The sequence below is a fragment of the Silene latifolia genome, chromosome 11 (genome assembly GCF_048544455.1).
Source record: "Silene latifolia isolate original U9 population chromosome 11, ASM4854445v1, whole genome shotgun sequence".
Classification (NCBI taxonomy): Eukaryota; Viridiplantae; Streptophyta; class Magnoliopsida; order Caryophyllales; family Caryophyllaceae; genus Silene; species Silene latifolia.
Window position 1 is genome coordinate 15,618,552 of NC_133536.1, and position 23,086 is coordinate 15,641,637.

General features: G+C 35.7%; 2 protein-coding genes and 1 long non-coding RNA gene across 10 annotated transcripts; 1 reads left to right on the forward strand and 2 right to left on the reverse strand.

Annotated features, from left to right (window-relative positions):
* Window positions 1–280: 280 nt before the first annotated feature.
* On the reverse strand, window positions 281–5,918 carry LOC141612729 (alpha-galactosidase-like). The gene is made up of 15 exons (XM_074431504.1): window positions 5,653–5,918; window positions 5,094–5,152; window positions 4,850–4,906; window positions 4,525–4,559; window positions 4,240–4,343; window positions 4,029–4,104; window positions 3,788–3,846; window positions 3,601–3,666; window positions 3,239–3,322; window positions 2,978–3,042; window positions 2,791–2,873; window positions 1,551–1,641; window positions 1,428–1,477; window positions 866–1,006; window positions 281–478 (listed from the first exon to the last, which is right to left on the reverse strand). Exons 1-15 carry the CDS (start codon window positions 5,817–5,819, stop codon window positions 377–379), a joined length of 1,239 nt encoding a protein of 412 aa, XP_074287605.1. The 5' UTR covers window positions 5,820–5,918; the 3' UTR covers window positions 281–376.
* A 3,208-nt stretch (window positions 5,919–9,126) lies between these two features.
* Window positions 9,127–21,067, reverse strand: LOC141611178 (G-type lectin S-receptor-like serine/threonine-protein kinase At4g27290). Of its 8 annotated transcripts, none has more exons than XM_074429653.1 (9): window positions 20,815–21,067; window positions 18,251–19,456; window positions 17,698–17,969; window positions 16,926–17,136; window positions 16,145–16,382; window positions 15,917–16,067; window positions 14,392–15,140; window positions 14,128–14,168; window positions 12,507–12,592 (listed from the first exon to the last, which is right to left on the reverse strand). In XM_074429653.1, exons 2-7 carry the CDS (start codon window positions 19,047–19,049, stop codon window positions 14,832–14,834), a joined length of 1,980 nt encoding a protein of 659 aa, XP_074285754.1. In that variant the 5' UTR covers window positions 19,050–19,456; window positions 20,815–21,067; the 3' UTR covers window positions 12,507–12,592; window positions 14,128–14,168; window positions 14,392–14,831. The 8 variants fall into 8 exon arrangements, with proteins under 8 accessions (XP_074285752.1, XP_074285751.1, XP_074285756.1 ...); XM_074429652.1 differs by having other exon boundaries at window positions 16,145–16,391; XM_074429655.1 differs by lacking the exons at window positions 15,917–16,067; window positions 16,145–16,382; window positions 16,926–17,136; ... (1 more) ...; window positions 18,251–19,456; window positions 20,815–21,067 and adding exons at window positions 9,132–9,760; window positions 9,866–10,016; window positions 10,102–10,339; window positions 10,473–10,683; window positions 11,701–11,840 and having other exon boundaries at window positions 12,029–12,592; window positions 14,392–14,820.
* A 319-nt stretch (window positions 21,068–21,386) lies between these two features.
* Window positions 21,387–22,078, forward strand: LOC141612730 (uncharacterized). The gene is made up of 2 exons (XR_012529173.1): window positions 21,387–21,593; window positions 21,707–22,078. It is a non-coding gene; the product is annotated as an uncharacterized LOC141612730 (long non-coding RNA).
* The last annotated feature ends 1,008 nt before the right edge of the window (window positions 22,079–23,086 follow it).

Sequence of the window (23,086 nt, forward strand, 5' to 3'; positions counted from 1 at the left end):
AACGATTGCGTAGACACGAAGGGTCTTTCATAAAATCTTCTAAAACAACGGTTATTACAATTGCAAATTTTCAATAGTTAAGATGTGATTCGAAAGGGTGCCATGAACATCGACAAGAAATCGAAGAGACCTCATCATTTCCTTCCTGAGCAGGTTTTGGCTAGCAAGTTTGTTCGGAGCTAGCTTAATACTAAACTATTGACTTGAAATTAAAGAGAATTCGTTCATTTTCTGCTTAAGTTGGTGGTTATGCGCTTTAATGACAAAGTATATTTCAAAGTGACATTATAACGTAACTATCTTATATATTTCTGAGTGACTTGAGCTCAATTGTTACATACATTAGCATTTTTTGTTGTAAATAACGAAGCTTGTTTTAGGGATGAGTTGCCTTAGTTGGTGTCAAGATGAACATTTTAACATCATGCGGATTCACTTGAGCAGAAAGTTCGCCTCGCACTGGCCATAAGGTTCTTTGCTGCAAGATAAACACAAGCTTTGTATTAGCCTATTAGGTTTCACAACAATACTACCTCCGACTCTTCAAAATTACCTCAATTTTAATATTCATGAGGATGATTTTAAAAAATAGGGCAAAAAAAAGGGGGGGAGTAAAAGAATCATTTTCAAAATTTCAATAGTCGTACCCTGAAGCCTAGAATTGATTTTTTTTTTTGGTGTTGACTAGGAGTATCCCCTAACGACAGTTGGGCAATCTCCTTCGGAATACTGAAGGCAATTTAATAGATTGACCCCTCCCATATTTGGATTTTTCATTCACAAGAGTCATGAATCGAACCTAGAATTGATGACTACATATTATTACTCAGTAAATAAATACAAGACCAAATTGGGTAGCGCTTACCGTCCATAAATCCCGAACATCAACGCTAACTGTTGGTGGTATGTATACATCCTTCAAATCAACTGAAATAGTCGCTGGTGAAGGACCTTTATTCCAGAAAACAATCGCCACCCTCGTATTTGCTAATGGACCACCCCACACCTGAAATATTTTCAAAATAAAATGATATTATAAAATGATACTAAAAAAATGTGATGACTGCTTAGGAATATTTTTTATATATACTCGGTATATTACATCATCATACAATCAATCAATGAGAAGACTAATTTTAAAAGCATTTTCGGTAAATAACTACAGTAAAAAAAAAATCTACATAGAAAATCTTAATAATTACTTCGGGTGTACCACGTCATTGTACATTAGATGTACCTAAGAATAAATTCTATTCCATATTTATATCATTACCTACTTTCAATTTGATAACCAATTTTCACTTTTTTTTTTTTGCCAATTTACACATACATGTTACAACTCATTCGAATATAATCTGAAAATAGTTCAATAAAAGTTGAAACAAGCACTATACGGAGTAATATTTTACATAAGTTGATAATATTACCTCAAGATCACCGTTTTTCTTAATCTTTCTTCCTTGAATTCCGACTTCATCTGGTGAACAAAAGATGTTATAAACTTCACAAGTTCTATGTAAGATCTTAGCATACATTTGTATCCTCATTACCTTGATTGACAGAAATGACATCCTTGTTGCTTAGTATTTCCAAAGTTACTTCATCCATTGACCGCAAGTCACAACCAATCAACAATGGAGCCTACAACAAATCAAACATTTTTAAATATATAACCGCATTCACAACTAATTAGGTAAAGTCGTTTTACATTAAGTTACATTAAACAGGTAAAAAAAAAATAGGTTTCTGAAGCAAATCCAACGAGCCATTCACCCATTTCACCCGATTTTGGACCATCCTCTAATTTGAGGTCCACTCCAAAACCGTCTAAGAACACATGACATTTTATGGCCTAGGATCCTTTTATGATGAGTTTAGAGCACTTTTGTCTAGGAGCTTTTGTATTGGAAAGGTGATAATCATAGATAAAAGAATGAAACAAAACCGGGTGGTCCTCATGTACACGGTTTGCAAGAGGAAGGTACAAGGTCGCTTTCAAGCCACTTTCAACCTTTCTAAACTAGCCAAGACAATCCCAAATCTCCTTTTTGCTGCCCTACAACTCTTATGCAAACTTGGCCGGCCCTCTTGATGCTTCCAAAGAAGTTTTACTTTATGTTTAATAATCATTGTCTCATTAGTTTACTTTCCTTGTTTTTAGCCTTGAATTTTAACTTGTGTAAGGTCCTTGGGACCAAGCTGTGCACGGTTTTTGTGGCCTTCTATGAGCCCTTAGATTTGTATTTTGAATGTAGGGTGGAGATTGCTTTGCTTGGTCTATAAAAGCAAAGCTTACCTAATGTAAAATTCAGATTTGATGAAATATAAACCAAGTTGAAACCTTGCTTTCTTCTTAAAATTCTTCTTTGCTTAGTGCTTGAAGGACTCCTTTGCTTAGTGCTTGGAGGTTGGGTGATCCCTTTACTTAGTGCTTGGGTAAACCTTAGGCTTAATCTATTGCTTAGAATTCAGATAAAGTCATATCTCTCAATCAAACCCTTCACTAAACCGTCCAAAATTCCGTCCATTTCAGAGTCCATTTCGAGTGTTTTTTTTTTTTTAAGTTTATGTTTTAGTCCAGTTTCTCTTGGCGAATATTTTACGACATTTATTCCTTTGTTATGCCTTTTTTATTTAGGCATAGTAAAGTATTACTCCGTACCTTTGATCCGAAATTAATTTCACAAGAAATAAAGGATACGATATGAATGTATAGGATGAATGTAAGATATTCCGTAAAATTTGAACATATTACAATCAAAATACGGAGTACCTAGCAAACTAAGTTACCTTGGCTAATGCCCATATGCTAAAGTGAGATCGATACTCGGCCGTTGTCATTCCTCCATTGCCTACTTCAAGCATGTCTGGGTCTGTACGCATTATAAGAATAATAAGATTGGTTTCAGAATAATATTATCATATACTAAATCCGATAATTTGTTTAAAATTTAAACCAGATGAATTTAATTGTTACCGTTCCATCCTCCCGGACTAGCTGTTGCGTGCCATCTGTCATTTTCATCTGCTATAGTTACCATCCTGAAGCATAATATTTCAGATTATTAGGCATTAGCTATAATGATTTGTATTAAATTACACGATAGAGGCCTTAAATTTATGTGGTCACAACGCTACACTAAAATGGACTCTTCCAAATTATTAAAATAACCCTTAAAAGCTCACAATAAGTTAAAAACTACAATTCATCTTTAGCGTTATAATTTCCTTTTTTTACCTATCCCAATTATCTTGAATATCAGTTGTTGTTCTCCAACTATTGCCAACACCTCTTGCCCACATTGCTGGATCTTCTTCTCCCCTGTTTATCAATAATTTTTTTTAAAACAATATCGAGTTGTCGACCATGATCAATGATAAACATACAAAAGTTAAAAACCTTAATAACATGTCCAAAAGCAAGGAAAGAATTCTCCTATATTTAGTACACAAATTCTCATTTGTGATGGTCATGAGCTTTTGACCTCTCACACCGATTAAAGTAATGATAAGTGGTAGAGATCTGAGAAGGTTGTGACTTGTAAGAGGTCACAAGCTTCTGACGAGCACAAGGGAAATTTGTTGCAGTTAGTAACTTACCATTCACATAACGAGAAGAATATCTCTCTGCCACTGTTCTTTAAGGCCATACTCATCACAGGGTACCTATATAAATAGAGACAGCATAATCCACCATTAAAATTTAAAATATTTTGTCATTTGATTTGTTATGTTCCGTTCTTTTGAACTGAAACGGTTTTGAATTAAAATGAACTCTACTAAATACCTTTCTTTTGCACTTATACCCTTGTTTTCACAGTTGTCATACTTCAAGTAATCAATACCCTGTTCATTTCATAACAATTACAAGTAGTAGTTTATTTGTTAGAATTCGCAAAATAATCCAAAAAAAAATCGAGTTTTTCTTATAGCATTACTCGTTCACCTATGTTAAGTGGCCAAAAACATACTTCGTGTAGATCAATTATAAAAATAAAAAATTAATAAAGGGAGCAAAAATGACTGACCCATGAAGCAAAGGTCTTTGCATCTTGATCTTCATGGTAAAGTGATCCTGGCATAGTCTTACTGCACGTTTGAACTCTATAGAGCAGATGAAACATAAATTATTTCGACCATGAAATTTGTAGTTTCTTTCGTTTAACTTTGATTAAAATACCTCGAGAATATTTTAAATACGTGTAATAAATTGATGAGACGGAGAGAATATAAATTTACCCTGCATCAGAGTAAATTCCGAGTTTAAGTCCTTTGCTATGAACATAATCTGCTAATGCTTTCATTCCTGATGGAAATCTTGATGCTTTCGGAACCAAAAATCCCTGAAACATTTAATTCATGAATCAATTAAGTCCTTTTCTATAATCTTGTTTATTGACATAGGTCTAAACCATAAACCATCCGCCGAAGTAAAAACAATATTTTCGAATTTTAATATAGTATATATCCAAGTAAAATATTTAAGTCGAGAATTGAGAAGAAGAGAGTAAATTAACAATGCACCTGAGAATCTCTGCTTTGTTCTGCCCAGCAATCATCTGATGAAGAGCCATGAAAACCCAACTAAGTAAATCAATTTATTTACCATGCTGAGAAGAATGACTGTGTAGCCAAAACGATAATTAAGACGACTACTCCTTCTATTCCGGTCATTTTTGTACGTTTTTCTTAGTTGGATGCCTTAACCATTCTTACGTTCTTATTTTATCTAAAGGTCTTTTTTCGTGTCATTACTTTTTCACTTTTTATATTTTTATAAGCATCTGTTTCACATTTCTTTGGTTTTGTGTCAAAAGTAAAGACGAAAGAGGTAACGGAATGAACATACCTATGTTAATGTACTTGTATCCTAAGGCTGCTAGTCCTTTGGACACCATAGCATCAGCTACAACAAAAAAAAAAAAAAAAAAAAAAAAAAGGTTAGATATCAAGAGTTTGCCAAAATGAAAATAAATTCAATGAAACTTAATACTAAAATGCCGTAAAGAAAGTAGTTCTATATTCTCATAGCCCGACGTGCGAGTCCATGAGCAATTCTAAAATGGAAGATAGGTAGGTGTGATGGCATGTACCTGTTTGTCGTATCATTTGCTCATCAACATTGCAACCAAAATGGTTCCAACTGTTCCACCTGATCACATAACATAAAATTTGTTAACTTTAAAATAACTTGCTAAACTTTTTTTAAAAACTAACCAACATTAAATTAAATAATTAATTATCAATTTACGTCTTAATCTCAAAATTGGTTGATACGACTTATTTTGATTGTCTTACAAATAAATACGGTCGATTCACTTAGACTTTAGATAGGGGATTTATACGGAGTATGTCTTTAGGACAATCTATATTTGTATTTGTACAATTATCCGTGTCATTTTTCTTACCTTACACTTTAGAACTTGCTAAATCTTTTTTAAACATGATTATCCCTTAACCGTTAACAAATAACGCCACCCAAAGGCTAAAGCAAAATTATACGGAGTATAATAAAAGGACTGAATTAATAGTTACTCCCTTTTGTATAGTACCATTTTTCAAAAATCCTTATAATAAGCGCAAAAGTTTAAAAATTGCACCCAAAACCCGTTTTGTCGAAGTATCTGGATGAAAAAAGAAAAGTATACGTACCCCATTTGTGGTGTAAGAGCGATGCCATTCTCAACAAGACTACGCCTTTGAGGAACAATTTGGAATGACCCGTTATTATTGTTGTGAAGAACACGAGCTCCGTGTGTAATCCCTAATTGCAAGACCATCGATACGAGTGACCATAAAAGTGTCCTTAGATGTACCATTGTTTCTCAAACTGTTATTATTAATTGATGGTATGTAACTATGTATAAGATTATACATACATATATAGACCCGTGTTATAGGGCACTAGTCACCCAAAAGTAAGGAACTTTATGTTTGTTTATAATTTTGTATATAAATTGAAGTTAAAGGCTAAGTTTTGGTCAAACATTTGATATCTTGGAAGTTTAGTACATTAGGAATAATATATACTAGGGGAATTGTTAGGTGTGTATCATTATTCTTGGATGGAAATCATCAAGATATTAGTTACCTTGTTAGCTCAACGGCTAATAAATTTGTGGATACGATAGACGTATATCATTATGGATTATTATGGCCCATTGTGTTATTTTATGAGAGTATTTTACTATTTTTATCTTATAAACAGATGAGACACGAAAATGAAACATATTAGCTCCACTAAATGATGTAATATTTTTATACACGTCTATCTATCACTCTAGCTTATCACATTGTTCACACTTACGAGCATATGAAAGAATAAGAGATAACTCAAGTGATCAGAGCTCAAGTGATCAAAACTCTCTCACTCCAACCATAAGGTTGGGGTTTTGATTTTTAACCATGAGTTTGGGAGTTCGATTCTTACCCGTGACAGTGTTCGCTCATTTAAACAAAAACAAAAAACACTTACGAGCATATGTACATTCATGGGAGAGACTATTTACCCTAGATGATCAACGGGTAAAGGGTTGTTTTAGCTTAATCAGAAATTTCATGTTTGAGCCTTGATGCAGACATTCAGTTAAAACTCATAAGGGAGAGGTTTACCACCACCCCGGTAATCCTGCCCAACTCAAATCCGACCAAACCGTATAATTTAAAATAAAATGATGTTTTAATTAAATGCGATTAATAAACTTGTTTTGTATTAACACTTAAGATAGAATATCTTTTATATTAAAAAAGATTATAACAATATTACATTGTAAAATCATATAATGAAAGACCTTAATGCCCTCATTATTATGAAAAGTGGTGATTGGTGAAAGTTATTTTAATGAGGAATTTTTAGATAAATAATCGCTTGATTTTACAATAATACTTATGTAAAAAGGTTTTACATAAATATTTGTTACAATAAATATACATGAGAATACATCACCATTTTATGTACCAAAAAAAAAAATCACCATTTTCACTTGCACTCTCTAAGTTAGGTTACCAAGATAAATTAAAATTTCTACCAAGACTTAAAAAATAGGTCAAAGAATAAGCCATAAAGGTCTCATGATACCTACCCCAAATTGTAGGTAAGATTGAAAAAACCAAAAAACCTATACCGAATAAGCAATGAAATAATACTCCTTTAGTCCATTGTCTCCATATTTTCAAATTATTTGCTTACGATTTTATTTTTTATAAGAGGTATTTTAATTAAAAAGAGACGAATTATTGTGACGTAGGGGTATAAGCCATGAAGTTCTCATACCGATATCAGCAAACCATTCAATTATTTATTTACTTTTATTTTGTATATGAGAGAGGTATTTAATTAAAAATAGACAAATTATTGTGACGACGGAGTATAAGCAGTAGAGTTCTCATACTGATATCAGATCAACAAAACTCTCGTAGATCTCGTATCTTTTAAGAATCACAAATTCTCATTGAAGACATGACATATCCGTCACAAGCTTGTGACGGATACCACTTTACCTCACAATGTACCCACTTTTTCTCTTTTTGCAACACTATTCATGTGGTCCCCTTTCTCCACTAACCCATTTTGTTACCATTTTATCTCACAAAATATCCGCCACAAATGGTAACCCGTCACAAGGGAGACCAATTGTTTAAGAATAAGTAGGAATTTGTTTAAAAAAGCCTTAAGTTAAGACCTTTTATACAAAATCCATTTTTTCATTTTAACATTATTTCATGACTGCGTCTTAACTTTAGACTGTCTGAAACAAGAATTTAGGTTTAAGAATTGATCAACAAAGTTACAAAAAGTGGTTAATTCACCAACCTTCAATAATATAACAAAATTCTTATTCCCACACTTTTTCATTGCCTAAAACAAATTCATGTAGGGAGTAAGTAATTCTTGTTTCCATATTACTTTCTTGACATATTGTTATACTTTTAATGGTGTGGTTAGATTAAATTGTGTTAATTAAGGTGATAAGATCATATTAGATCAACAAAAGCATGCACATACACATTATGAACAACTAAAGTTGGAGATTTGTTTGCTTCAAAAAAAAAGTCGTAGGTATATGTTAAGACTTAAGATAATTTTTAGAAATATACTTTGGACAATCCCCCTTTTATTTAACTTTATTTAAATCGAGTGTGAGTACCGTACTAACTTAAGACGATGTTAGATAATAAGAGTTTGCGACTTTGTGTACTTTGCACCGAACTTCTAACCAATCTACCGAGTTTATCTTAAAGACCTTTTAGACCTGTATGGTTTTACATTCATTTTTTTTTAGTGTTATTTTTTGGGAAATATATTTTAATCAAAGCTGAATAAATGGTTAAGTAAGTCGGAGAAATTTTAATACTCTTGTAATTCATGTATTCCGATCCATATTTATCTATCTACGGAGGATTTATTTTTATCATTGGTATGAAGTTGTTTGCAAAACGCTACGTGTTATTTATTTATGGGTTTTTCTAACTTGTGTTCTTAAGAGCATACATTAATAATTTAAATGTAAAAGATTTACAAGATATATATGAGATATTTAAGTATAAACTCATTTCTACTCGTATTATGTTATGGAAGTCCGTGTATAATATATTCCGGAGTCAGTAATCAACAACATAACTTGTCCCTCCATATCATCAATTAGATACATGAACAAAAGTTGAGACCCTAATTTGCTAAGTTATGTTTGTATTTGCATATACATTAACCATAGAATATAACGATTAATAATCCACATTGTTTAAGTTTTGAAGACTAGAAGTGTAGTGACGATGGCTGTATCTGTCCGGTTTACGTCATATTGTCGTTTACATGTTTCGCGGAATCATATCGATTATACACTTAGCTTGGAACGAACAAGGTAACCAACATAAATTATTTTCTCAAACGTGGAAATACAAACATGTTTTGAGAAATTAAAGCAACTTTATTTTAAAAATCACGAGAGTACAACGGTACTATCTACGCAGTACGGTGATGGTTGCCGGCGGTGGTTTATGGCACTAACATAGGGCGGTGAATGGTGATCGACTAAGGTGGAATATTGCGGTGGTGTGTGGAAGAGATGGAAATTAAGAGAATAACGAATGAAAATGAAATGAGAAGGGTAGTTTGGTCAAAAGTGCACAACAATAAGTAAAATGCGTACTGCAAAAATCGTCGCTGTACAATAGTTTGTGATGTTTCACTTTCATCATAAATTTTGCGAACCGGGCTTATATTGTACTGCTTTCGCCATTTGGGCCGGCAAACAAGTCCCATCACAATTTCCACAAATTTTAACAAACAAATATGAAAACCCGGCCTGATTTCCACTGGATACACAATGTGTAAAGTTTCAGCCCATTATAGCCTATACTCCACCCATGCTTTTTAAGTTTCAACTGATGTACGATGTACACAACATTGGCTAAGATGTACGATGACGTGGTACACCTGATGCACATCAAAATTTCTCGCCCATAAGGCTTACCTAGGATATAGGTTTGATATAGTCATTTCATTATTTGAAAATGCTGTGTTCCTGATTGAAACGAACTCTCTTGGCACGTAAAAACCGGGTTCTTTAGGTTCAGGCAATTCACAGTCACTACTTAGCATGACAGTAACTTGTAGCATGCTTGGTCTGTCGTCCAGATGTTGCTGAACACATAGCAGTCCGATGTGAATTGCTCTCTTCATTTCCAAGGCATAGGATGCATTCTTTATTAATGGATCGACGACATCAAGTAGTACGCCTTCTTTGAACAGAATCCATGTCTGAGCAAAAACAGAAAACATTAGTTTGCATTGAGCTAATCGAAAAATCCTTAGATTGAACATTACATCAAGACGCGGTTGTATCAAAAGAAAGACGGATCTTACATGTCCAAGAAGGTTGTGATGGTGGTCTTGATGCTTAAATCCTCTATTTTTTTGGCCGCTAACAATCTCAAGCACCAAAACTCCGAAGCTATAGACATCAGACTTCACTGAGAATAATCCGTCATAAGCATACTCTGGAGGCATGTAGCCGCTACAGATAAGAACAGAACATTAGGCCATAGAAAAGAAGTTACGAAAGAGCGACAAAAATGAGAAGAAAGTGATCAAAGTATTACTATGTTCCGATTACACGCTTTGTCCGTCCTTCCTCTGCTACCCCATCAAACGTTTTAGCTAACCCGAAATCTGAAATTTTGGGGTTCATTTCGGAATCAAGCAAGACATTGCTGGCCTTGAGATCTCGGTGAACGATTTTCAACCTAGAATTTTCATGAAGATAAACAAGTCCATCAGCTATTCCCTTGATGATGTGTAGACGCTTCGGCCAATCCAGTAACTCGCTGCTAGATTGATCTGCCCACATTACGTAAATGTAAACTTCTGCTTCACAATTGTTTTTCTTATGTCACCTATGCACTTTTAAGCTGATTATAGAAGAAAACTGCCTATAAAAGCAAACTGAGAGGATAAATCTAGAGAGGCATACCGAAGATAAAGGAGTCCAAACTTTTGTTGGGCATGTACTCATAGATCAGCATTCGTTCGTCTGCATCTACGCAAGATCCCAGATGTTTTACAAGGTTCTTGTGCTGAAGCTTTGTAATAGATAAAATCTCATTCTTGAATTCCTCCAGCCCTTGTCTTGATTCCTTCGAAAGCCTTTTCACTGCTATTTCTTGCCCATCATACAGTACACCCTACAAATTGTTAGCAAACATAAAACCAAATTTACAACCTTTCCGAAAACACAAGTATACATCTGTGCTCAGCATTACAAATAGAGCGACTCCAAATAAAAAGCTCAACATCTAAAATTGAAAGGCGAAACATAAGTTGAAAGATAATGTGAACACTGTGGGATCATGATTTGCGACATTTAGATGTGTTCCTGGACAGAAGGCAAAGTTAATTTGAAGGATTGCAAGAATTGAGTCAACAGACGAATGCAACTTTTGGTAAGGAGCACCAGAGATCAATGGTCAGTTCAGTGGTGGAACCCCAGGAATTGAGCTTAGAGGGGGTGAAAATTTTCAGCAGGGTCCAATGGATAAGGGTATAAGGGAAACTCGAAAAAAGTTGGAAAAGTTAAACTAAAAACATTGAAATTTCCATCCGCCCCCTAGCTCCACCACTCGGTTATGATGATATGAATGTGATCTGTAGGTACTTCTGAGGGTTACACATTAGTCTAGTACTCCTTCCGTCCCGGTCAATTGTTGTTGTCCTTTGGTTTTGGCACAAAGACCAAGAAAAGAGGAGGGAGCCAATTACTAAATGACAAGTGGAATAATTTGAGTGTAAATGAATAAATGATCAAATTGCTCGTCAAGTTCATTCTTAAAATAGAAAGGACAACAATTGACTGAGACACCCCAAAATGGAGAAGGACAACAAATGACCACGACAGAGGGAGTATTAGGCTAATCAAGCCTTACATCCATCTTGGTGTGCATACTGGTCGTTACTCATCAAGCAAGCATTTGATGTACGAAGTATATAATTGATCCTGTGCCCTATAAACAGGATTCAGGAAATTTGAAATTTTTCATCACAGATTTTCCGACTTCTTTCTATTCTGGTTAAATTTTAGAGCTCATTAACACAAGACAAAATCAACAAGAGGGTTACAGGGAGCAATTAACATATCCTAGACACAGTTCTTATAAAGACTTGAAAGGAAAACGCATACTTGTGCAAGTCATTAAAATGCATACCTTGTAGACAGGTCCGTAGCCACCCTCTCCAAGCTTGTTTCGATGTGAGAAATCATTGGTAGCACGAGCTATCACATTGAAGGCATATAATGGCCGCTCCCACTGCCCCTTTCTGCATTTACTAATACTGAACTTTCCTTCTGTAAATAAAAACACGCAATTATAGAGGTCAAAACAGAAAATCGAGCATCTGGAAATATTAACATACAATACATAACCGGGCACAAGATAAAGGAGCAAAATTTGTGGCTTCTCAAATCTCAAACAGTGGGATATTGAATGATGGAGGAGAATGTCGAGGGAAGGAGTCTTAGCATTCCGCTCATACCTTCTGTTTTCACCCTCTGCCTCCGCCTCTTCCGTTTAATCAAAGCTACGCCTCCACAAAGGAATATCAAAGTCACAGCTGATAAAGTGATGCTAACTGCAATCCAAACTCGCGTTTTCCAATCACCTAATTTTCCAAGATCTTTACCCAACTTCATTCCTGGTAACTCTGAATCACAGGGATAATCGAAACTTTGCCACAAGAAATTACCAGGGTTTTCTTCATTCTCATCTCGAACGACAAGGTTTCCTGAGTCCAAAAGCTGCGCAATTGGTTTCCGTACTGATCTTGATGAATTAGTAGACCAAAGAACATCCCCTTTTCCACTGGCAAGTATAAGAACAGACTTGTTGGTAATCTGAAGAACACCAGATGAACCAAGAAGCGGGATTTCTCGGTTTGCAACCCAAACAACAGTTCTTGCAGAGATATTACTGAACCAAATGCCAACATATTTTCTTGAGTTACTTCCAGGACTGAAAAATCCAAGCTCAAAGTTTCCACCAGAAGAAACTAATGTGTCTCCGTCACGTAGGGCTTGTGCTTGAGAAAGTATGTCCACAGCTGAGGAGGTCATGAACATCATAGACATGAAAAATGACATAATCGTCAGCAAACCATATAAAGCTGTGACCATCTTGCACAAATAGTATGAAGATGTGATTATTTATACGCTTATGCGTCTGTAAACCTAAGGCAGATGATTATGTTTTAGTACATACAACCAACTTAATCAGATACATCTGTTTTTAAACCAAGAGTCTCAGACCCACCTAGAAAAGTCAGAAAAGGCAGGAAAGGTCAGCATAATATATGTTGGCCTGGTGTGGTGTTGAACTAAGTTAACAGTCTAAGGCAGGCACTTGCAAAATTGTTAGCCATCTTGGACTTTTATGAAATAAGGAAAGGTTCAAGTTCAAACATCGTCGTCTCATACATTTGTCAACCATGACAACAGTAACGGTCTGGATTTCAACCCGATACTCAAACATCGTATTCTCATTCGGAAAAATGCCTATGTGAACAATAGAAATAAGAACCAGGAAGAATTATCTTGTTATATGATTGAAGTTCAATGAATGAGCACACAGAAAACTATCAATTCTTTATATAATCTCAATACTCAAGTGCTTAAAGGTCACTCACATGTCAGAATCATAAACCTTGTGCATTGAAACTTTCATTAAGAGCTGTAACTGTAATAAGCAAATTTAGTCTCCTCAAGTAACAAAGAAAAAGGTGTAAGGATTGCTTAGGTTTTCCAATTACGAACTGGGTTCATCTCCATTTCTTATAAACGGTAAATTTACTATAGGCCTAAAAATTTTACAAAAATGCAAACACCTAATTTGTTGAATAAGGTCCAAGTATGCCAAGAGCCTAAGATCAGATTTTTCGAAGCTAGGAATAACAAATAACAAAAAGCCACTATTTCCGGCGTTTTTTGTAAGTAAATTAAATATGCGATGCCAAATGGGCGTTTTATGTCCAAGAATCATCATTTGAAATGGCGCTCTATAATTTACTCAAATTTTTTGTATAAAACGACCTTAAACAAGACAGTTTCTTCCAATTTTGTTCCCTTACAGATTGATGGGTCATTACTTCTTTATTGAACAATCTATTATACAAAATAATCGAGCATAACAATCTTACGAGAGACTAGTTTTTTTTACACTGTCATCCACAAGAATGATTTTTGTACAATAAACCCCTCATGTTCTTTTTTCTGGGTTTAATGGAGCCATGGAGCCACAGTGCCAGTACAATACAAGGGTGATTTAATTCCGTCTTTCGTCTTTAATATTCACTGTACCTCCATCTTAACCGCTAGACTAAGAAATGCATCTTAGGAACGAATACGATAAATCCCTCATCATCTGAATCAGCGTCTTCATGAATTTTACCTTTCTTAATGTGTTTTCTCTTATTGATGAAAACAATTTGTGAATTGAATACTCATTATATCAAGACCATTACCACATTGAATTGACAAACCAAAAGAAATGTACCTAGGAAGCAATTAACTAAACAATTCAACAAACAAGAAATTTAAATCAAGTGATGGAAAAGAAGTAATGGACATAGAATAAACATACCCATTTCCATAAATTATCTCAGTTTTCATGGAATGCTATAGCTGCATGATACAAATAAAAAACTTGAAGACAGTGAGAGTAATGAAACTGTGGAAGAGGAATAATATAAGCCAATTATTAGTCGATCACCGAATTTTTTAACGTGTGCTTTTAAGGAACACATTAAGAATCAAAATGAGAAAATCTTCTCATTCGGATTCCTAAGTGCCCTCAAGGCACACCTCGGAAAATCCGCTTATCTAAAGAGTAGAAAGATTCACTCACCAGACACCACCCATTTTTCAGCAACGTATTCATACAGTCGATGAATAAAGCCTTAATAAATTGGGTCAGTACTTAAACTTAACAACATTCATTCAAAAAAAATACAAAAACTGACAATATAATTTCACAAATGATTATCTGCACATAAAATTACAATTATTAGTCTTAAACACGAAATGAGTCTGTAATGAAAGATAATAGTCTTATCACAACTTTTGCCAAAAAAGTACACTTCTTCTAGCTTAATTTTAAAATCAAACTACCTCTCATAAAACGGAAAAAGTACTCCCTATCATTCACTGGAATAACATACGGATTAAATAAAATGGCATGATTCCATTGAACGAGACAAAATAATATATATTAATTCAGGAAAGTAGAAAAACAAAGATATATAGACTTCTCCACAAGGTTTGATTTCACATTGAATCATATATGGCCTATCTAGGATCTAGTGATGTTATAGTAATTTCATTATTTGAACTTATTGTATCGGTTTTACTTGAAACTAACTCTCTTGGCACAACATTCCTTCCGGCGTAGAAGCCAGGTTCTTTAGGTTCAGGCAATTCGCCATCACTACTTAGCATGACAGCAACTTGTGGCATGCTTGGCCTCTCTTCTGGATGTTGCTGCACACATAGCAGTCCAATGTGAACTGCTCTCTGCATTTCGGATACATAGGATGCATTCCTTATTAATGGATCGACCACATCGTATGCTTCACCTTCTTTGAAAAGAATCCATGCCTGAGCAAAAACAACATACCAGCTAGTTAGATTTGTGGCATGCCCATGTATTGCATATAAAATGTATAGTTGCACATATTGGATGAGAAAAATGTTGATTATAGTGAATACACCGGTGAACAACACTATCCATGGAAGTGGTGGGACTCAGAAGCTGTCACCTATCATCTACCATGGGGCTAGGGGTTTAATATATGGAGCCTTACCCCTATCGAAAACCATAGTGTCACATTGTCACCAATTCATAAGATTGAACATCAACACAGCACCTTAAGGGCTCTCAGAAATGGTCGGATAAGAGAGGTTGCGTGTTTGCAGTCTTACCCAAATGCTAAGAACACAGAGGCAGATTACAGACAAATGAGAATTTTGCCAACCATTGCAACTAGATTAGTGAGCCATTTTGCTTTATTCTTTGGTCACTTTGAAATGGAAACACTGGAGGATTACGAATCTATGGTGTCCGAAACTCAGAAATAATGAAAATGTGACCAATTTATAAGACTCACATGTCCAATGCAAAATATAAGAGAACTATGACTCTGATACCAAAAATCAGAGAAAATGAAGGAAATGCAGAATCATAAACTTTTTTCGGGTAGGATAATAGGAAGTCCGGTAGTAGGGAAAGAAGACCTAATGCAATTTTTTCAACCAAAGGATCGATAGGTTGCAATTACGAATTAAACAATTGCATCAAGACCTGGTAGTGTGACTTGTATCAAAACAGTTGCCAAGAAAAAAGAGACTTGAATCAAAAGGAAAAAAGGGCTTACATGTCCAAGAAGGTTGTGATGGTGATCATGATGGTTAAATCCTCTATTTCTTTGGCCGCTAACAATTTCTAGTACCAAAACTCCGAAGCTGTAGACATCAGACTTCACTGAGAATACACCATCAATAGTATACTCTGGAGGCATGTAACCACTGCAGATAATGAACAAAACATTAGGTCATGAAAACGGAGCCCGTAAACAATTACAAGGATGAGATGAAATTATTACTATGTTCCTACGACTCGCTTTGTCCTTGCCTCATCTTCTACCCCATCAAATGTTCTGGCCAACCCAAAATCTGAAATTTTGGGGTTCATCTCAGAATCTAGCAGTATATTACTGGCCTTGAGATCTCGATGAACAATTCTCAACCTAGAATCTTGATGAAGATAAACAAGCCCACGAGCGATTCCATTGATGATGTCTAAACGCTTCGGCCAATCCAGCAACTCACTGCTTGATTGATCTGCAAGTTCTGTAAATGTAAACCTCTGCTTGAAAATTGTACTGTATAAATTTTTATGCAGTACGTCTCAATTATAAGGAAATCGCAGCGTTGTATTAGAAGGAATCTGAATTACCCAAAACTGTTTAAGCCTTCCACAAGAAAAAAGACCAAAAGCAATTTGTTAGAAAATAAAATAGTTCTGCATGCAACCTCTGGAGAAAATTGTTAGAAGCATGTTTTTATTGTGCCATAGTCAAGCAAACACCAACAACCGCTGCACTCGTTGAGGTGATATATAGGAAAGGAAAAAACAAGGCGCAAGGTTACTTAATGCGATATAAACACGCTATGATATCCCCTTAATAGTTTCTGATATACGGTGTACCTAGAATATAGTGTTTCATACACGAGTAATTTTTAAGCTAACATCGTGATAGAATAAGCTAAAACAGAATCGTGATTACATTTCTTGTATCACCAGTGCACTATATCAGTAGTAACGGGAATAGACTACCAGTAAAAACTAAAAAGTAAACTGTACAGATGAATCTAGAACCATACCGAAAATAAAGTAGTCCAAGCTCTTGTTGGGCATGTACTCATAGATCAGCATTCGTTCGTCTGCTTCAATGCAATATCCCATAAGCTTTACAAGATTCCTGTGTTGAAGCTTCGCAATAAATAAAATCTCATTCTTGAATTCATTCAGCCCTTGTCTTGAATCATGCGAAAGCCTTTTCACTGCTACCTCTCTTCCATCACTCAGAACACCCTACACATTGACATTGTTAGCAATCCACAAGCAAATTTACAACATTTCCAAAAACACAATGTTGGAATTTTAGCAGCGGAAGTATTATGAGCCCGATATTCTCAACATGGATGATTTTTATTTATATGCTGAATTTGTATATATTACATGATATTTGGGGGAGACGATATTGGTGGTATGACCTTCATAGCTCCATGTTGGAGCTAGAGGCTACACACTTACAAATTCATACAGCTAGCCTATTTATACTTGTTCTAGGTGTAGAATTTCTTCTACATGTTTTTCTAGAGCATTCTAGCTAGTTGTTTATCTACATTGTTCACTACTTTTCTGGATTGTTCTTCTAGTTTGTTACATGTCTTCCTCTTACAAGATTTTTCTAGATTAATAATTTTAACACACAAGTTTACATCTTTACTCAACAGTAAAAATCCGCTTAAAATGCTCCAACTAAATCGTAATTAGAGCATTCTGACTGATACTTCCGCTTATATCAGTTTCAGGTGATTTAGAGAGGTAAATCTAAAAGGATGTATTTAGGCAAGTTATTCAAACGCATACCTTGAATACAGGTCCGAAGCCACCCTCTCCAAGCTTGTTTTGATGTGAGAAAAAATTGGTAGCGTGAGCTATCACATCGAAGGCATATACTGGCAGCTCAGACTCTCCTTTTGTGCAGTTACTATTATTGATTTGTTCTTCTCCGTTCATACCTTCTCTGTTAGGCCTCCGCTTCCACCTCTTCCATACAATCAAAGCTATGCCTCCACAAAGGAATATCACAACTAACAAAGTGACACTAACAGCTATCCAAACTCGTACTTTCCTGTCACCTAATTATGTCGAAAAATGAGGAGCTTGCGGGTAAATGCAAAAACATACAAAAACACAAATACAAAGATTTATGCATGTATTCACTAAACAGACAACTTTCAAAGGACTTCTTCTCCATTTAAGCCAAAAGTTTACCTCAAAACGAAAATGTAGTGAATTGATTTGAATGTCCGAAGAATGAAAAAAATTACGGAATCCAAGTGATTGGAGGGAGTATAAGGTTATAAGTTCAACAACTTCATAACTAATTGAAAATGCAAGAGGTTCTTTGTATTCTTACCTGATGCAGAAGAAGTCACCCTTACGTAGAGATTTTGTCCGGATCCAGAGAAGACTTTCACATCGATCAGAGCATCAAACCACAACAAACACCCAATCCCACCATTTGTAACATCTAAATTAGAATACGCGACACAGGAACAGTTATGCAGGCATTTCTGGGAACATTCATTAAGGGTCATGGTTGTGTTATACCAGGAGTTTCTAGTGTCAGGAACTTTAACATTAGGGATCTTAAAAAATCCATTATGAATGCTGCAGTTCAATGTTTCGCCCCGAACACACCCACCTGCCCAAGACCCGGCATTCCAATCTTTCGGTGATTTTGGGACAAACCCTTTCATGCACTGACACTGAGGTGAATCTGCAACATTACAGGTTGCATATGCACCACAGATCCCGTATGTGTCACACTTATCGTTTGGTTTCGTAAAAAGGGTAGACCATCCTTGGGTAAGATTACTCCATTCAAGGCGTTGAAGAATTCCATACGGGTACAAATATCTATAAGTTATGGCAGAGGTGTTAACAAGCTCATAGCTATAGGAAATCTCCTTTTCATTGAATATAAACTTGTATGTTTCCGGAACTGCATCTGGTGATTGAGCAGTTCCAGAAAACCATACCCCATCCCATGGACCTTCTCTAAACTGTACAACAGAATCTTTATAGAGGAAAGGTTGCGGGTATCCATGGGGATCAATTCGGTACATGTAACTGCCAGGAGAAGGATCGTCACTACTCTTCCAAGAAGTCAAAAACCTCTCAAACCCAGTGACAAGGTCTTTGCCCAACTTCATTCCTGGTAACTCTGAATCACATGGGTAATCAAAACTCTGCCACAAGAAATTATCAGGGTTTTCATCATTCTCATCTCGAACAATAAAGTTTCCCGAGTCCAAAAGTTGTGCAATTGGTTTTTGTACTGATCTCGACGAATTTGTAGACCAAAGGACATCCCCGTTTCCATTGACAAGCGTAACAACAGACTCATTGACAATCTGAAGCAAACCAGATGAATTAAGAAGCGGGATTTCTCGATTTGCAACCCAAACAACAGTTTTTGCAGAGACATTACTGAACCAAATTCCCACATATCTCCTGGAGCTACTCCCAGGGCTGAAATATCCAAGCTCAAAGTTTCCGCCTGAAGAAACTAAGGTATCTCCATCACGGAGGGACTGTGTTGGAGATATTATGTCCAGAGCTGCGGAGGTCATGAACATCAAAAACAAGAAAGACAGTGTAATCATCAGCAAACCACGTAAAGCTGTGTTCATCTTGCCCAAATAGTTTACAGAAGTGATAAAAAAAGTTTAAGACAGCACTGTACTCCCCGTATGTCCATAAGATGCGTATAAAGTTGTTCGCTGAACACGCACCCATAAACTTAAGGCAGATGTTAATTATGTTTAACAAATAAATCAGCTACATATGTTTTTATACCAAGAGACTCACCATCAACTAGAAATGTCAACAAATGCACAAGTCAGATGTTGAAATTAATGCTATAGTACGTTTCAGACACGAACATGAACACGGACTTGATCAACTTCTACGGAATTTTCAACAGGGCAAGGAATGTCAGCATAATAGGTCAATATGTGTTGGGTTTGAACCAAGTTAACATTCTAAGCCAAGGCTTGCAAATTGTTGGCAATTTTTTATTTTTTATTTTTTGTGACGAGGGAACCCGCAGCCGCTATCTTTGGTGCGCACTGGGTAAGCTTGGGTGTACGTGATAGCCTGCAAACCACTATACCACTATACCAGGTAAGCCACCCGAGGTGACAGGCTCGAAGTCTATTAGGCATGGACTAAGGCCAAGAATGCTCCACAAGATTTTGCTCTTGGAGAGGCTTGAACCCGGGTCTCCTGGGAATCACCCAAATTTTAACCACTAGACTCCACCCTTGCGGGCAATTGTTCAAGTTCAAACATTGTACCCGGGTCTCCTGGGAATTGTTTGCAACTTAGACTTTTACGAAACAAGGAAATGTTCAAGTTCAAACATTGTAATCTCCTACAATTAACCATCATGATAGCAGCAATTCAGCGAAGATCTGGAATTCAACGCAGTACTTCTACATATTATCTAAACACTGATTTCCATACATTATACTCGCTCCGTCTAATCATTTGATTACCTTTGATTAAAATACCTCTCGCAAAGAAAAATAGACATAGGGAGTATTTCAGACTTCAGAACAATGCCAGGCAATTTAATTGTTCAAGACAGACATATCCGTCTTATGACGTGAAACGGGTCAAATAATTAGTTGGGATAAAAAGCGGAATGTCTTGGAAATGACAAAAAACTTACGGCATCTAACGATATGAGTTACTATTTGACCGTTTCAACCTTAAGACGAATATGGCCGTCTTAAGGGAGACCAATTGACGATAAACTCAAGTCCTTAGTGGTCCCTCAAATGTCAGAATCACAAACTTTGTGCTTTGAAACTTCAATTCAAGAGCAATAACTTCAACAAGCAATTAACTAAACTAGGCTAGAAATTTAAATCAAATAATGGAAAAAAGGCGATGTACATTGAATAAATATACCTGATTTGAGTGATTTGCACGAGTTATCTCATTTTTCATAGATTGAATTAGCTGCATGTAATTCACAGTTCTTTACCCTCTGTAAAATTGTTCAATTGATCATGGAATTATTGCACAAAAAGGGTAAAAGTGAATAAACCTTCGGTTTTTTTTTGGGTCCTGATTCTCGCAGTACACATTTTACTCATCTCAGTACACTATTGACAATTATACCCCTCGCATTTCCCCCCCTCATTTTCTCTCTCTAATTTCTCCCTCGTGTATTCTCTCTAATTTCACACATCCATTTTCCTTTAATTTCACATTACCCTATTTTCGACTCCTCACAAGTCATGACTACATTGTTAAATTAATTTGATAAACAAAAATAATTACGTACAACATTGATAAATTATGTATTTAGTTTATAATTTGTCTTTACAAACACACATTTGACAAAAGAATAGAAAAATTAAAAGATCTTAATCTTAGTGCCCTTCCAACAAAGCATGTAGATTGTGAAAGAATTGGGTACAAAATAAAATAGGGTATTGCTCATTCATGTACGGATTTTACTCTTTCATGGACGTATATGACCATAATACCCCTTTTATTTTAATGATTTTATTTCAATACCCTTCTTTCAATCTCTCTATCTCCTTCATTTACTCATTTTCTCACTCTAACTACCACCACCCTCACCGTCGCCTCCCTTGTGCCACCAGCCGGTCTTAACGACCTCCTCCGACCATCCATCAGACGATCTCACATATCCGCCTCCAAATGATTATCTTAATCAGGTCTATTTTTCGTCACTTATTTATTCGTTTCGGTTTGATTCGATTCAATTCCAATTGTTGTTGTTCTTATATATATGAATTATTTGCTTATTTTGACAAATTGAAGATTACAGAATTAGGTATGTAAGATCATTTTGTTGAGTTGGATGATGAAATATGAGAATTAATTGAAGCAAGAGCAATGGCAAGGGCACGGAAGAACAAAGACCTTTCAATGAGCAACCAAATCTGAAGTCAGTTGACTGTTAATGGCATCATCTTTATGGATTTGTCAATAGATACGACATGGCGGCCATGCGTGCCGGAAGAAAAAGATCAGGCTTCTAAAGTTCCAACGACACACCATAATAGTCCATTTAATTACTTGAATTGAAAACCAACAAATTGATGAACTGTACACAATTTTTTTTGGGTTGTTTGATTTATCTTTCCGATTCCCTGAATGCTATGATTGATATAATTAATAAAATTAAAAATTAGATTTATTATTTGATCGTTACGAGAATTAGTAATCATAATTGTGTAATTTGGCGGATCTGAATAATTATGTGGATTTGAGTAATTTGGTGAGTGAGAGAATTAGAGAGAGTTTTTTATTTTTTTTGTAGGCAAAGGGCATACTATGGAAAAATAATGAAAAAAAGTACATGAATGAGTAAAACCCGTACATGAATGAGCAACTACGATAAAATATACTCCGTAGGAAGCAATTTTCTGTACTGCATATACAGTATATTGAAAAAAAACGTACTACACTAATTATACGCCACTTTCCATACTACTACACAACCAACGACACCAACCACGCCGCCTTTGGCGGCTAAAGGCCAACCCTTGCTGGCCATCCGGCCGAACCACCACCACCACAACCTATTCGTCGCACGACTGCATCCTCCAACCACCAGACCACATCTCGAAAGCCGCTCAACTCTTACGTCGGCAACGAACCACCGTCCAACCGCACCCTCGACGCTGACCAACGTTGAACCACACCGGTGACACTGAACCGCTGACCACCGTCGACCCCACCATACTATACGAATTAGCCCTTAATTAATTTATACATGAACCCTAATCAAAAAGAAAAGAAATTATAAAAAGAGTGAATTAAATTATTAATACTCGATTAACAAATTAAATATCTACTCTTTATTCGATTAATCATTTATAATTAAGATTTTGAAGGAGGATAAAGAAGATTAAGGTTTTGACAATAGGGAGAAGTAGAGAGAAGACAGAGAGAATTAGGTTTGTTGTTTTTTTAGTTAAGGGTAGACAAATGGAAACTTTAGTGCAAAAAGTACTGAGATGAGTAAAAATTGTACTGCGAAAATAAATTCCGTTTTTTTTTTTACCAAAACTTTTTATTTAATTTTTGACTCACCCTTCGTGAGTGAGAGTCCTGGTCGAATTATACGGGTCGAGTCCGAATACAAGCCAAATAAAAATATAGTGTGCGTCCAGCTCTATCTTTATCCTTGCATCACTTCAGG

Excerpts from the sequence above, each read along its gene's own strand:
- LOC141611178 (XM_074429648.1), bottom strand. The coding sequence starts at position 19,529 with ATGAACACAGCTTTACGTGGTTTGCTGATGATTACACTGTCTTTCTTG. Across the intron at positions 16,392-16,925 it reads CTTGGACTACTTTATTTTCG|AACTTGCAGATCAATCAAGC; the intron begins GTATGGTTCTAG and ends TTACATTTACAG. Across the intron at positions 15,141-15,916 it reads ATCACAACCTTCTTGGACAT|GCATGGATTCTTTTCAAAGA; the intron begins GTAAGCCCTTTT and ends GTTTTTGCTCAG.
- LOC141612729 (XM_074431504.1), bottom strand. The coding sequence starts at position 5,819 with ATGGTACATCTAAGGACACTTTTATGGTCACTCGTATCGATGGTCTTG. Across the intron at positions 4,560-4,849 it reads ATACAAGTACATTAACATAG|ATGATTGCTGGGCAGAACAA; the intron begins GTATGTTCATTC and ends GCTCTTCATCAG. Across the intron at positions 1,642-2,790 it reads GCATATGGGCATTAGCCAAG|GCTCCATTGTTGATTGGTTG; the intron begins GTAACTTAGTTT and ends GATTTGTTGTAG.